A 13,451-nucleotide genomic window follows, 5' to 3' on the forward strand; every position below is an offset into this window, starting at 1 on the left:
GAGCCCCAGGGACACCACTACCTCCCTGGTCTGCCTCCTCAGATGCCACCTGGAAATGATGCTCCATGGGCTGCTTAGATGTAAAGATGCTGCGAATGGGAGGAAGTGTCCATGCTAATGATGCATTTACCGAAGCTTCGAGGCTTTAGAATTGAGCAGAATCGGTGGCATTTATATCAGGGCATATTTCATCATCATGACATCACTAATCTAAGCCATTTCAGAAAACGTCTAAGGATGCAAAGATCCCTCATGTGGGTGCAACATGAATACCGCGCTGCTGAGGTCAAAAGCGGCGCCAAAAGAAGCTGCCTTGGTTTAGACAGAAGCAGAGGCCTCTGTCCTGGTGTGATCCGTTCCTGAGAGAAGGAACAAAAATCTGATGCGGGAGCTTGGAAATCCTGGTGTGCATCCACCCACACCCATGCTAGCATGGCTGACACGCATGGTGGTTTCCAGACTGGGGTGGAGGTTGCGGAGGGACAGAATCCCTTTCCTGAGTTGCCTTGGTTACAGGAAGTAGCAACAGCTACCAACTTTTGTTTCTAAGGAAACCCCCACAGCTTATATTCGGCAGATTCTAAAAACAGTCTGCTATTGAGTGCAGCCGAGGGAATGCACGGTGGAACAGGAAAGGGCAGGCACTAGCTGGGCACCTCTGCAACAGTGCCCATGGCATGGACCCACTGCCCATGTCTCTTGGTTCTACCTGTATCTCATCCCATGCTTTAAAGAAGTGTTATCTTTCCAAAACCTTTCACGCTGTCTGTCCCACGAGGCCCCCAGGAGCAAGGGGTTCTTTATGGCTGTAACTGTGAGTCAGGACACAGTGGGGCTACTGCAGTCAGTGCAAAGGGGCACTGGGGATGCTGAGGAATCACGGCCTTCAGGGTGAGGCCAGCCTGACCAGTCTGTCATCTTGCTTTCTGACAGGACCACATCGGGAAGAGCTTGTCATTGGCTACTCAGGCAGGTTGCAAGAGCAAGGTGGAATTTATAGAGACCAAACACACACACACACACACACACACACACACACACACACACACACTACACAGTTCAAACTACACCACTACCCTGTGAATGATGTCAGCATGGAGAGTGAGGGAAATGCTCCAGGTGTGGTGACACGCACCCCTAACAGCTGCTTTTGGGGGTCGAGTCAAATGGATCAAGAGTTCAAGGCCAGTCTGGGCTAGGTGCGACCCCGTCCCACAAAACAAGAAAACAGGAGCAGAATGGAAGTTTGAGAAGAGTATATATACCAGGCTCTGCTCAGTACTTCCTCAGGGGCCAGAGGCCACCTCAGAATGGCTGACCACAGACAGCAAGATCAAGTACAGCCTTAGGGGTCTCAGTATGACACACCCAAGTCAGTCTGCAAAGTCAGTCTGCATCTACAGAGATGAGGTCAGCCCCAGATCTACGGAAACATCTAACATCCTGAGGTGGGTATTTCTCTATCAAACACACAGTGCTACAAACTAAGTTTACTTACTGTGTGTGTGTGTGTGTGTGTGTGTGTGTGTGTTTGTGTGTGTGTGTGATCCAGAGGTAACCTTCAGTGTCTTCCTCAGTCACTGTTTTAATACAGGGTCTCTCACTGAGCTTGGAGCTCACCAGTTTAACCAGACCAGCTGGCCGGCAAGCTCTGGGGACCCTTCCCAGCATTGGTATTACAAGTGTGCCATGCCAAACTTTTACTTGGATATAGGGACTCCAAACTCAGGCCCTTGTGCTTGGGCTATAAGCACTTTACTGTGTCCCTGAGCACAGTTTGATGACACTCAGCCACATGGGCCACACCTGCTCTGGTGGGTCTCAGAGCTCAGGCCACAAGACCAATGGTGCCCAGGTTCCCCAGCACCCTGGAAGGGATGTAGGGCATAGAGTGAAAGGCTGATGTTCAACTTCTTTTATATAATTTCTTTAAAAAAACACTATCAAAATTAACTAAGATGATTATCTAAAATGATCTGTCAATGAAGAATCAGTTACTTTGTTGCTCCTAGCTAGACCCACAGGCTCCAAGGAGGAGCTACACTGCTCTGTGCTTGAGGGACAAAGAGCATCCCAGGGATGCTCAAGGCTGAGATGAGTATTCTCCTGGGAGCAGAGTTCCCAGGGGGAGGTGGGGAGGGAGGCTGCAGATCTGACTTCGAGTGTGAGATCTGCCACAGTTTCGGGACACCTTGGTAATTGAGTTACAAACATCTTCTCCACCTCAGAATAAGAACTAGGCTACACTGTCTCTCAGAGAAACAGGCTTCTTCAGGACCAGGATGCTTTTGCCTAACACACATGTCATCCTAGGTCATATCTGGTACTAAAGGGAGCTGAGGACAATTCATACCACACTGGCAACCCCGAAGTCGAAACTGAGGACTTGCAGGGCTGACAGATGAGGACCACTTCTCTTCAGGAACCTCGTCTGGGCTCCGTCCCCTCACCTCTGTGTGTTCCCATCTAGACTGTTCCCTGAAATCCACTCCTAAGGTTTCCGCAGTTGTTGACCCTGTTCTTTCGAAGAACAAGTCTGAAAACTGCAGACCCCAGACACACAACAGCTTGTAAGGACTCGTGGCAGAATTCTGCCCACCAGGCAGAACAGCTGCGGTCTTAGTCAAGTTAGCTGTGCCTGTCTGTGAGATCCAGCTGAGAGTTGACATTCCTTAATGGGGAGGGGGTGGGAGAGTCACTGGAGATTCCTTACCTCTCCTTCTGGGCGCGTGTGTGCAGTTTTGCCTTAATTGCACTTGGTTGGGGTGGTGGCGGGGGTGGGGGTTGGGAGGGTGGTCTCAGGAGGTACTAGACAACACAGGCCAGAGAAGGGGCTCCGCCTACGGTGCTGGGTAGGTTAAAAGATTTTCCAAGGTAGCTGCTTTGGAGTCAGCCAAATTCCTTCATCTCTACAAGTAAACCAAATAAATGCTTTGGTTTTCAAGGTTGAACATCAGTGAGATGGGTACTTTGATTTGTGGATGGGACCTTGGACCTTGGATGGAAGGTTGTTAACACCTCCTTAGGCAGGGAATTCTCAACAACACAACCCTTCTCGGATTCAATCAACATTCCTGGAAACAACCCTGGAAAAAGTCACATTTTTCTAATTCAATGGCCCTATCAATCTGGGAGGAGGTGGAGATGGTGTCACACAAGCTACAAACTAAAGGTTTGAATCACAGTGATACGTGACAGGCATAAGCTTGGAGTGTAAGTCAGCAGTGCTTGTGGGCATGAGCCAAGGCCCCGAGTTCAAGACTCACGAGTAACATCAAAAATGTCCGCATACCTCGAAGAAGCGAAAAGCAGAGGTTTCTACCAATCTTCCATTTCCACTCTTCTCTGTCTTATTTAGAAAAATTAAGTCGACTCAACATTCTCTCATGTGAAAATTACCAGACACAGAAAAGGGTAGTAAATTGGGTGTGGTATCACATGCCCGTAATCCCAGCATTTCGGAGCCAGAAGTCAGCTGCCTGAAACCTGTGTCAAAACGGAGTGTGTGGGGTGTGGGGGTACTGGAGTGATGACACCCCAAGGCTGTCAAGAGACGCTTATGGCTGAAGTGAGAGGAACTGCAGCGGAGGCAGAGGCTGTATATTTGATCCCTGCCAGGAGAGTCTGAAGCAGTATACGGTGGCGCCACAGTCAGCTTGAGTTCCAAGTAAGCTAACCTGGGGTCTGACTGTTTCCCCACGTGTCCGTGGGGGCTCAGCAAGACTTTCAGGGCCCCATTTGCTCTTTATCCGTAAATCAGAGATAATTGTCTAGTCCTATGAGGTAATGGCTAACATCATCTACATAAACCTCGCCAAGCTGATTCAGCAGGGGCCTGATAAATTTAGCTACCTTAACTACTTAAGAAGTGTCTTCTGTGACAGCTACTAATGGGGGAGCAGGGGGGCATGAACACAGTTCACACCAAGTTCAGCAGCGCAGGACAAACACCCTGGCCCAGTGTAGCTTACACTGAGGGAGGGGGAACTCCCGCTCAAACCTCACACCCACTCCTAATCCTGCTTCCTCTAGAAAAATTTTCCCGTCCCCCCCACCCCCCACACACACTGCCTTGCCACACACATGGATCAGAACCAACACTGTGGGCCAAATATGGTGGGCTTTACCTGCAGTGCAACTCCAGCGCTCAGGAGGTGAAACAGGAGAAGTCTGGCCCACATACTAAAAACCGTGCCCAAATCAAATACAAATGGGGGGTCAGCAAGATGGCTCAGTGCGTAGAGACACTTGGCATGAAAGCCCGGAGACACGAGTTCAATCCCTGGAACCGCGTGAAGGTGGAAGCCAAGACTAACGTTACAGAGTTGTTCTCTGGCTTCTATACATCTGCTGTGGCACACACACCCATTCCCCTCCTATAAAATAATAATAAAAATCACACACACGCGCACACACAGAGCTGGGGAGAGAGATGGCTCAGCGGTTATGGGCACTTGTTGATAAACCTTGAGGACTAGAGTTCAGATCCCAGCACCCACATTAGGCTGGCAGGGTGAGGAGACCCTCGCAATCGTTGTAACTACAGCTCCAAGGGATCTGAGCTCCTCTTCTGACATCCTTCACTCATGTGTGCAATGCACACACCCATACATATATAAAAAGTCAGCCTGGTCTACAAGAGCTAGTTCCAGGACAGGCTCCAAAACCACAGAGAAACCCTGTCTCGAAACCCCCCCCCCAAAAAAAGTCAAAATACTTTAAAAAAAAAAAGAAACTGCTACTTTGAAGCAAAAATATCTCCATTGGACAAGTGATGGCGTTAAAAAGAAACTCTCCTTCCAGTAACTAAGGTGAGTTATTTCTTTATTATATTTGAGATCCATCCAAGGGAAACCAACCTGTCTTAAGGTGGAATACACAGTAGCACGGCTGGGCAGCTGGGCGTGGCTTAGTTGGTTTTTGGTGTTGTCTCTAACTTTATTGGTGGTTCTGGAATTTGCCCCTGAGGCAAGTAACTGTGGCAATGGTTAGCAATCACTTGGCAATTCTGAATTAATTCTAGGGTGTATTCACACTAATGTTTGACCTAATTTGGGAGAAGGAAGTCGGTTCACGTAACTATATCTACTGTCCCAATACCATAAGTCCATCTTAAGAAAGAAAGCCTCCTTTAAAACACAAACTGGAACTGGAGGCTTCCAGTAAAAGCAGTCAGGTACTAAAGGCACTCCCTGACCACCACCACAAAATACCCCGCCCCCCCCCCCCTTCCCGAAACTGCAAGGAAAGGCCTCTGGGCTCTAAGGTTAATCCTTTAAATTGAATGGAATTTTGGGAACTCTGGCATCTGAGTAACCAGTCACAAACAGCTCCTCCGGTCTGAGTCACAAGCTGTCCCTGCGGTTCATTGCCTTTTGAAGAGCGAATACGTGGTACCAAGGCCTGGCCCGGTACTGCCCGACTAACCGACTAGGAATCTCACTCTAAGCAGGTTACATGCCAGTCAGTCAACTGTGCTGAGACTTGGCCACCACAAGTAAACCAGTTTCCTGCTCTCCTTGGTAGTAGGCGGCGATTGAACCCTAAGCCTTCTGCAGTTTGCAAAGGAGGCTTCCGTTATGAGAGCTGTTCTGCTAAACAGAAACTAACCTAGAGAAAAAGGGAAATTTAGTCTCCACTGTCACCCAGGGATCCTACAAGTAAAGATATTTGTTTCCATCATAGTTCCTGACCTTTATTACTGCATTTTGGGGTCTCCTGTACTGGGAAAGTTTGGGCTCAGGGGCTGATATTGGAATGGCCTGGTGGCCATAGCCTCTGACAGGGATGAGCCTGGCTCCAGCAGTGACAGGGGAGCAGCTGATCTGTGCCCTGGTCAGCAAGTAGGATGGGAGCAGGTGACCCAGATCTGCTGCAGGGCTTTCAAGGTCCCTATGCTTCCCAAGCCAGGAAGTAGATGAATTCAGTGTTTCAGAGACAACCTACAACTGCCTGCAGTGGTGGCTGAGAGGGGCCTTTCCAGGGAGGGAGGGAGGAAGAGAGAGAGAGCGAGAGCTCGAAAGCGTGCTTGGAACACACACACACAAACACACACACACACATGAGTAATAAATAAGTCAGGCTACAAAAGGAAACAAATGGCTTAGAGCTACAGCTCAAAAGAAAAGAACTTACTATTTTTTAGGTCTATTGTTTTGTTTGTTTATTTATTTATCTTAACTACTACTCGGGGAAACAACACATTTAAAATGTCAGTTGATACCCCCAGTTCCCAAACCTGGGGGCTAAGATTCAGGTTTCCTGCGAGAGGGGCTCTGTTTGACACAATGTCATCTACACAGTTCATGGTGGAGAACCCCATGACTGAGTTACAAAACAAAAAATCTCCCAGTATTCTAAGTAAGTTTATGTTTTCTGTGGAGGGCTGCATTCATAGACAGCCTGCCTGTGGCCCATGCCTGGTAGGGTCAACTTCTACCCCTCTATCAAAAGGTACGGACTGGCTCCTTTCAGGGTCAGTGCTCATCAGTGTGTGGAAAGAGGCCAGAGATGACATAACCTCAGCAATACACAGAAGTTACGGAAGTTTAAAGAATGCCAGTTTGGGGCTGGAGAAGTGGCTTGGTTGTTGAGAGCACTGGCTGCCCTTCCTAAGTACCTGGAGTTCGATTTCCAGCATCTGCATGGTGGCTTGCATCTGTCTATAACTCTGGTTTGGGAGATCTGAAGCCCTCTTCTGGAGCCAGGCATCCATGCAGCCATAAAGAAAACGTTAGGAGTTTTCTGTTTAGAGACAGAGTCTGCCTATGCCCAGGCTGGCCTAGAACTGGAGTTCTTTCTGACCCAGCTTCTGAATGCCAGTATTGCAGGCATCCAGGTCTGTACCGCATACTCTGCTCCAATCACGTCGTTTGTGACAGCTCTCTCTGGACTGAGGATGTCTCACCCTCTCTCTGTTTCCTTTTGTTCATTTTGTCCTCTCACAACCGTTTAATGCAGCCCTTGCCCACTGGGAAGAGCCCTGCTCCTAGGAGCCAGGGACACCAACTATAGAACACAAAAACCATTCTGTAATGGTCACTGCCGGTCTCCAGTTACAAGCTCAACCCGGGGTCCGAGCAGCTGGGTGGCCCCCCTTCTCACACACCGGCCATTGTCATGCCCCTGCACACTTCCTGCCCAACGGGCCATTAGCCTCATAAACAGGGGCCACATTTTGTTTCTTTTTCTGTGTTCTCCTATACAAAGTTTCTGCTACTGTTTTGTAAACCTCTTAAAGAGTCCGAATTTCCTTCTAGAATATTCTAGGACCAAATATGTTCCAGAATTCAGCACTGTTAGATTTTAGTAGGGTAAGAGGAGGCATTGGCCATATTTTATTAGGTAGCAGTCCTTCATCAAATGCCTGGAAGGGGCTTTAGAGCAATGCACGAAGGTTACATTACATCAAGGAGAGAAAGAAATACTAAAAATAGTGTCGCCTAGGACAGGGCAGGGCTCATTGCTAGATGAATTCTGCCGTAATCTTACATATAAACATTCACTCGCTCTCTAGTGCTCTGTGTTTCCTGGACTCTGGAAGGGAGGGTGGGCCTCTATCAGACCAATGAGCACTTGGAAGAGGACCTGGTTCCAGCCTCCTCCTGCTGGGCAGTATCTTGCCTGGGTACCCTACAGGCTCCAAGTATTGAGTAGCGGGACTTGTGCCTGGTGTCTGGGAATTGGTGGGGGAGTCCCCACCTCTTGGGCCTTTCCCTGCCTTCCTTACATGCTGTTCTCGGTGTTTAGCTGTTTAGTCTTCTCTTTGCCCAGGACTCTGGCACTTGGTTCCTGTATGTTAGCACAAGCCCAGGGCTGACTTCCTCCCCATTCTTGCCTTCTATGGTGTGCCTGGGCCTCTTTTCTGAAACCACAGTCTCAGAAGCTTTCCCTCCTCCCTTATCTCAAGACTGGCCTGAAGAGGGTTCCAAAGTGGCCCTGCAGGTTCCCTCCCTAGGCCCACAGTTGACAGAATAGTTCCAAAAACACAAATTACTGCCAAAACTTAAGTGTGGAGCGGGGGGGGGGGGGGGGTGGGGGGGTGGGTAGGGAGGTGGGGAGGGGGAACACTAAGACACACAGGACAGTTCTCAGCTAGGACCTAACTTTTCTAGTCTATCATTGGTATCAAAATTTACACCTTCCCAGTCAAACAAAGCATCCTCATTGTGACTATCCCACAGACAACAATGCAGGATTAGTTCCTACCTGGTGATGAGTGATTGGGACTCACAAAAACCTGACAAAGTGGGAACCTTGGATCTCCTATTTCTCTAGTACTAACTCCATAAAAATACATCATTTCAAAGAGTACCTTTAGCTTTTAAAAATTTCCATTCATAAGCAACCACAGCAATGGGAGAGGTGGGAAGGTGGTGGCCGGAAAGCCCAGCAGTGGAGAGGTTGAAAGGGGGAGAATCCGACTTCAAAGCTAGTCTGGGTTAGGTAGTCTGCTCCGGTCTCGACTCCCAGCCCCCAAGTCAAAACCATAAGCTACAGGCGGGAACCTAAGATTACCAACCCCCTGGTGCCCAATTTTAAGGCCAAACTACTCCTTTCCCACCATGCCTCCACAAGTTAAGTTCGGCAAGGGAAACACCAGAGACTGACACCCGCCAAAGTGGATTTAGGTTCCTGGATCCTTGAGGGAGGTGTTCCTAAGGTCAAGAGCCTGCAAACCCTCCAAGTCACTCCAGGGAAGGTGGTGCCTCCGGATGAGGGCCCAGTTCCTGGGTGCTGTACTTTGTAAAATACCAAACCAGCAGTTCCGTGTGAAACGCTACACCACACTCAGATCTCAGATCTCGGCTGGATACAGGCCAGAGCCAGTCAGCTGAGCAGAGCCTGCCTAGAGACCATCACCAGGGGCGGAGGGTGAGACCACGCTCCTTTTCGTCCTTGAGAGAGGTGTAGGGACACAAAACTTTACAGAGCGCCACCTGCAGATATCTTGTTCTTAGCCAACCACCTGTCCTCAGGATTTTCTAGAGACTCTGCCAGAGCCCACCCGCCTCTGTTCCAGCAGGGTCGCAGCCGCTGAGGGGGCCACTGCCCTTGACCGAAGAGCCTTCAGGGGACAGAGCTCAGCGGGGGGAGGAGGGGCATTGACAGGCACAGGACTGAACCGCGTGTTCCTCTTACCAGTCTTTGAGCTTCGGGGCTCAGACAGTCAATTTCCTGGTTTTGTGTGCCCGCCGGGCTGGTCATCTTGCCGGAGTACAGACCAACTTCCCACCCGTGAGTTCGCGCCGCAGACCCGCTCAGTCGGAGGGCTCTCAGAGAGGCCACATTTCCGGACTCAGGACAGCCGTCCAGGCAGAAGCAGAACTCGCTATGATCCCCGCGGCGCACACGAAACCCGGACAGCCGGCTTCTTGGTTCCCTAGCTGGGGTGCGGCCGGTAGGGCGGGGCGCAGGTGGCCCCGGGCCGGGGGTGGGGGTGGCAAGAGAGGAGCCCCGGGCACACTCCGCCCGTTCCCCGCCTAACCCCGCCCCCACGCCCCACCCACCCTGTGCCCGCCACGCCTTCCTTCCCAGCCCCTTTCCCGCGCTCTTTCCAGGAGGTTTGCCCTTTCTCCCCAGACCCACCCACTCGGGGGTTCGTCTGCCTTCCACGCTCCTTCTGCCCCATGCTCCCCCTTCAGCCGTTCGCTTCATCCACTACCCACGATGGCACTCCCAACCCAAGCGCTCCTTCCACGAGGTCCACCCGAATCCGCCCACCAGGGACCCCCCCACGCTCCTCCTCCATGATCCCGCCCATGCTCCTCCCTTTGCTCTGCCTCAGAACCTCCGGATCCGCCTTCCTCCCCACTCAGACTGCTCCTGACTAGTAGGCTGCGGTGCCATCAATTACCACCCAGTCCCTGCGGCTGACAAGAGAAAGGCGGAGGGGAATGACCCTAGGGACCCCACCCGCAACCACGCCCTGGCTGTCCCTCGGCTGAGTCAGCAAGGGAGACTAGCCCAGGCCTTGGGAAGCGCGCCTTCCCTTAGGACACGCGTGGCTTGAGCTAGAACCACAGCGCACGAGCCTCTGCCCAAGCGTAGCTGCCCCCGCTGCAGCGGTCTTTCGAGCCAGTTCAATCTTGGGAACCACAGAGCTACGGTCCCTGACAATCAGGACAGAAGAGAGCATGAGGCCCGGGTGATAGTCGCTATCCGGAGGATTCGGTATCTGGAGCCCCGCATCTGCGCTATTCGGGCTTTGATGCTGCTCTGACGGCCTGCGGCGAGAAACTGGTCTCCACGCAGGACAGTGACCCGACTCCTAGCACACATCTTCCACGTCCACTGGGCAGGAGTGCCGCTGACTTAAAATTAACATCACGCGGATTCCAATTTTGTGCCCTGTGGACTGAAGCAACCCAAAGGAAACTGCACGGATTTCACCCTAAACCGATCTTGGCTGCGTTATGTCCCCACGGCCCACGCAGCAGACCTGGGTGAAGTGTTTTCTCCACCACAGAAGGCCTTTTTTAGGCTCAAAGGGAAAAGCAACAGGAACCCTTGGCCTGGTTTTCTTTTCTGGGGTCACCAGAAAGATTCTGGAGAAGTCAGGGTCACATATGAGCTTTATGGATCCCTATTCTCAACTTGGCTGACAAACTTCTTGATAACAATGAACACATGTGCACTGGCCTGTGCGTGTGGATCAGCATCCTGACACCACATCTCTGGGCTATGCTTCTGGTGGGCCCAGAGAAGATGGGTTCTGAAAGCAGAAGAACCTGGCCAGAAAGGATGAGGAGAGTGCAGAGAGCTAGGTTTAGGGATGAAGAGGCGTGGCTTATCAACAAAGGGGCGTGGCTTATGGGTGAAGGGGTGTGGCTTTGAGAATAAGTGCAAGTTGAAAGAGAGCGCACCAAACTTTGATGAAGCATCTCAGACGAGGAAAACTCCCCGCGAAAGAGAGGACTGGCTTCCAGTAACTGTCTCAATGTAACATTTTACAAACGCTGGTTTAAAGTTCTTGATTCCACAAAGTTCAAATAATTGGAGAGAATAGTTTTACATAGCATTGTAACGGCAAAGGTTGGTGGCATTTATGTGGGATACGCGTAATTCTACTAGGACTAACTTTACAGGTGAGAGTGGGGGCCGGTTAATAACAGAGTTCTGCTAGTGTATTCTGATCCAGATAGACAGATAGATTCTAAGCTGGGACACCCACACCATTGTAGCCCAGGGGCAGGCTTTGTTTGTTTTGCCTGTCCGCAGACAATACCTGAAGATATTGGTTGCTGACGTCCAGAGCATTTCCCCAGCCCCCAAGGTATCTCTTGGCTTCTAACAAGCTCATAAACAAACTCCTTTGTCCAGGAGTCCAGCAAAGAAAGACAGAACACTGTCCTTGCTGCCCTCCGAATCCTCTGGCAAGAACCCCACCCATCCATTGCTGCCTCCTCTTCCACTGCAGGAAGGAAGCTGGACCATAAGTTAAGATGGCTGAGAATTGGACTGAGACAGAGAGGTGAAGCAGACCTAAGAAAGGGAAAATCTGCAAGCCCCGCCCTTGGCCCCCTCCCCAAAGCTATGGGAGGGAGTCAAGTGGTGAGACTCCTAGGCTCAAGGAACACCACCAGCCGCAGAATAACACACAAGACACGTGGTTCCACAGAGTGGCGGCGTGTTATGGCAACTGCCACCCCAACACCCTGCTCTCTTAGATAGGAGGGTGCCATATTTTGATTTAAGTGAGCCCATCCTGCCTTGATTGGTGCTGTAAGCAGTTCCCAGCTCCAAAAGTGTGGAAGCCCATATGGCGAGTGGCATGTTTAGTGCCTACCCTTGGTGGTGGCATTTAAATCTAAATTCTAGGGCCTCGCCTGGCTGTACATTCTTGTAATCTACTTGGGAGGTAAAGGCAGGAGGACTGAGAGTTGAAAGCCATCCTTGGCTTTTTATATCAAGTTTGAAGCTGGCCTTGGCAAACTGAAATGTTGTCTTTAAAAAAAAAAAACAAAAAACAAAACCAGAACCTTACCCAGTACTAGTGCCACTGAGGTAGGCAGATCTCTGAGTTCTAGGCCACCCTGGTCTATATAGCAAGTTTCAAGACAGTCAGAGCTCCAGAGTTTGATTCTGTCTCCAAAAGAAAAAAAAGTAAATAAATCAACCTATGTTCTAATAAAGTGCAGAGGCTCAGAGTTGTCTTCCATGAATTCCATTAGCCTCCCTATCTTGCAAGGCCACAGTGAGGGTAATGAATGTGAAAGGAATCTACTAACTCCTGGATGGTGTGTGTGTGTGTGGGGGGGGGGTGAACAAAAGGGACACTCAGAAGAATGGGATGTGCACCTCAACACAAAATTTTCACCCCAACAGAAATGTCTTAGCAGAACAATAGACAAGCTTTTGTCTTGAAGAAACTCAAGTCACACAAACACATGAACACATCCAACAAGAAGCCCCCGACACCTTTGAAAGTCCGAGAGGAGCCTCATCCACTGGGCTGTCAAGCTGGTGGTATCAAAGGTCTTTTTTTTCTTTTCTTTTCTAAGATAGTCTCATGTAGCTGAGGTTGTCCTCAAACTCTGGATTCTCCTGTTCCCACCTCCAGAGTGCTGGGGTTACAGGGATGCGCCTCCGGATGTGCCTCCATGCCCTGTAGGGCCCAGGGTTTTATATAAAGAGCTGGAAGGTGTGTGATGCAATTTGGTTTTCTCCTTTTGGAAAACATGATCGATGGTCGGCCATTCCTAATAAGCTGGCTTTGCAATTGTAGCCCTCTCCATATGGCCAGGCACTGACCCGTGAGCTCACAGATTTGTTGACACTATTTAAATACCGGATCTCTTTCTGAGAGCACACAGTGGCTTTGGGAAAGATCTGTCTCTACCAGCTTATGGTGTGTGTGTGTGTGTGTGCGTGTGTGCGTGTGGTGTGTATGTAGTGTGTGTGGTGTCTGTGTGGTGTGTATGTGTGTGTGGTGTGTGTGTATGTGTCTACTGTATGTGGTATGTGTATGGAGTGTGTGTGGTGTCTGTGTGGTGTGTATGTGTGTGTGTGGTGTGTGTGTATGTGTCTAGTGTGTGTGGCATGTGTATGGAGTGTATGTGGTGTGTGTGTATGTGTCTAGTGTGTGTGGTGTGTGTATGTAGTGTGTGGTGTGTGTTTTTGGTATGTGTGTGTGTGTCTGGTATGTGTGATATATATACATGTCTAGTGTATGTGTGTTGTGGTGTATGTGTGTGTTGTGTGTGTATGTTGGTGTATGTGTGTGAGATGGGTGTGTCCTCTGTGATCTCTTAAAGGAAAGGAAAGTCCAGAGGCTCAACATCAGTTCTCAGGTGTACAAGATCATGCCCAGGAGCCCAATTTTAAAAGGGACTCCCGAGAAAGGAACGAAAGGTAAATACAATGGCCTGCATTGTTGAAGGACCATAAGGATCACAGCACAGCTAACCAGCTCGGCCACAGAGTGAGCCAGACTGGGGCTCCACCCAAGC

General features: G+C 50.2%; 1 protein-coding gene across 37 annotated transcripts in view; it reads right to left on the reverse strand.

Annotated features, from left to right (window-relative positions):
• The window catches only part of Lrrfip1 (LRR binding FLII interacting protein 1), a 131,877-nt gene that overhangs the window by 67,967 nt on the left and 50,459 nt on the right, over positions 1–13,451 (reverse strand). Inside the window, exon 1 of one of the 37 annotated variants that reach the window (XM_075951496.1) lies at positions 9,142–9,449. The exons of 31 other annotated variants lie outside the window; for them this stretch is intronic. In XM_075951496.1, the coding sequence (XP_075807611.1) occupies positions 9,142–9,207 (66 nt within the window). In that variant the 5' untranslated portion in view covers positions 9,208–9,449. Of the gene's footprint in view, positions 1–9,141; positions 9,451–13,451 lie in introns of those variants that run through there. 5 more of the 37 variants (XM_075951498.1, XM_075951505.1, XM_075951475.1 and 2 more) reach the window with 5 other exon arrangements.

This window comes from Microtus pennsylvanicus, chromosome 17, assembly GCF_037038515.1.
Source record: "Microtus pennsylvanicus isolate mMicPen1 chromosome 17, mMicPen1.hap1, whole genome shotgun sequence".
NCBI lineage: Eukaryota > Metazoa > Chordata > Mammalia > Rodentia > Cricetidae > Microtus > Microtus pennsylvanicus.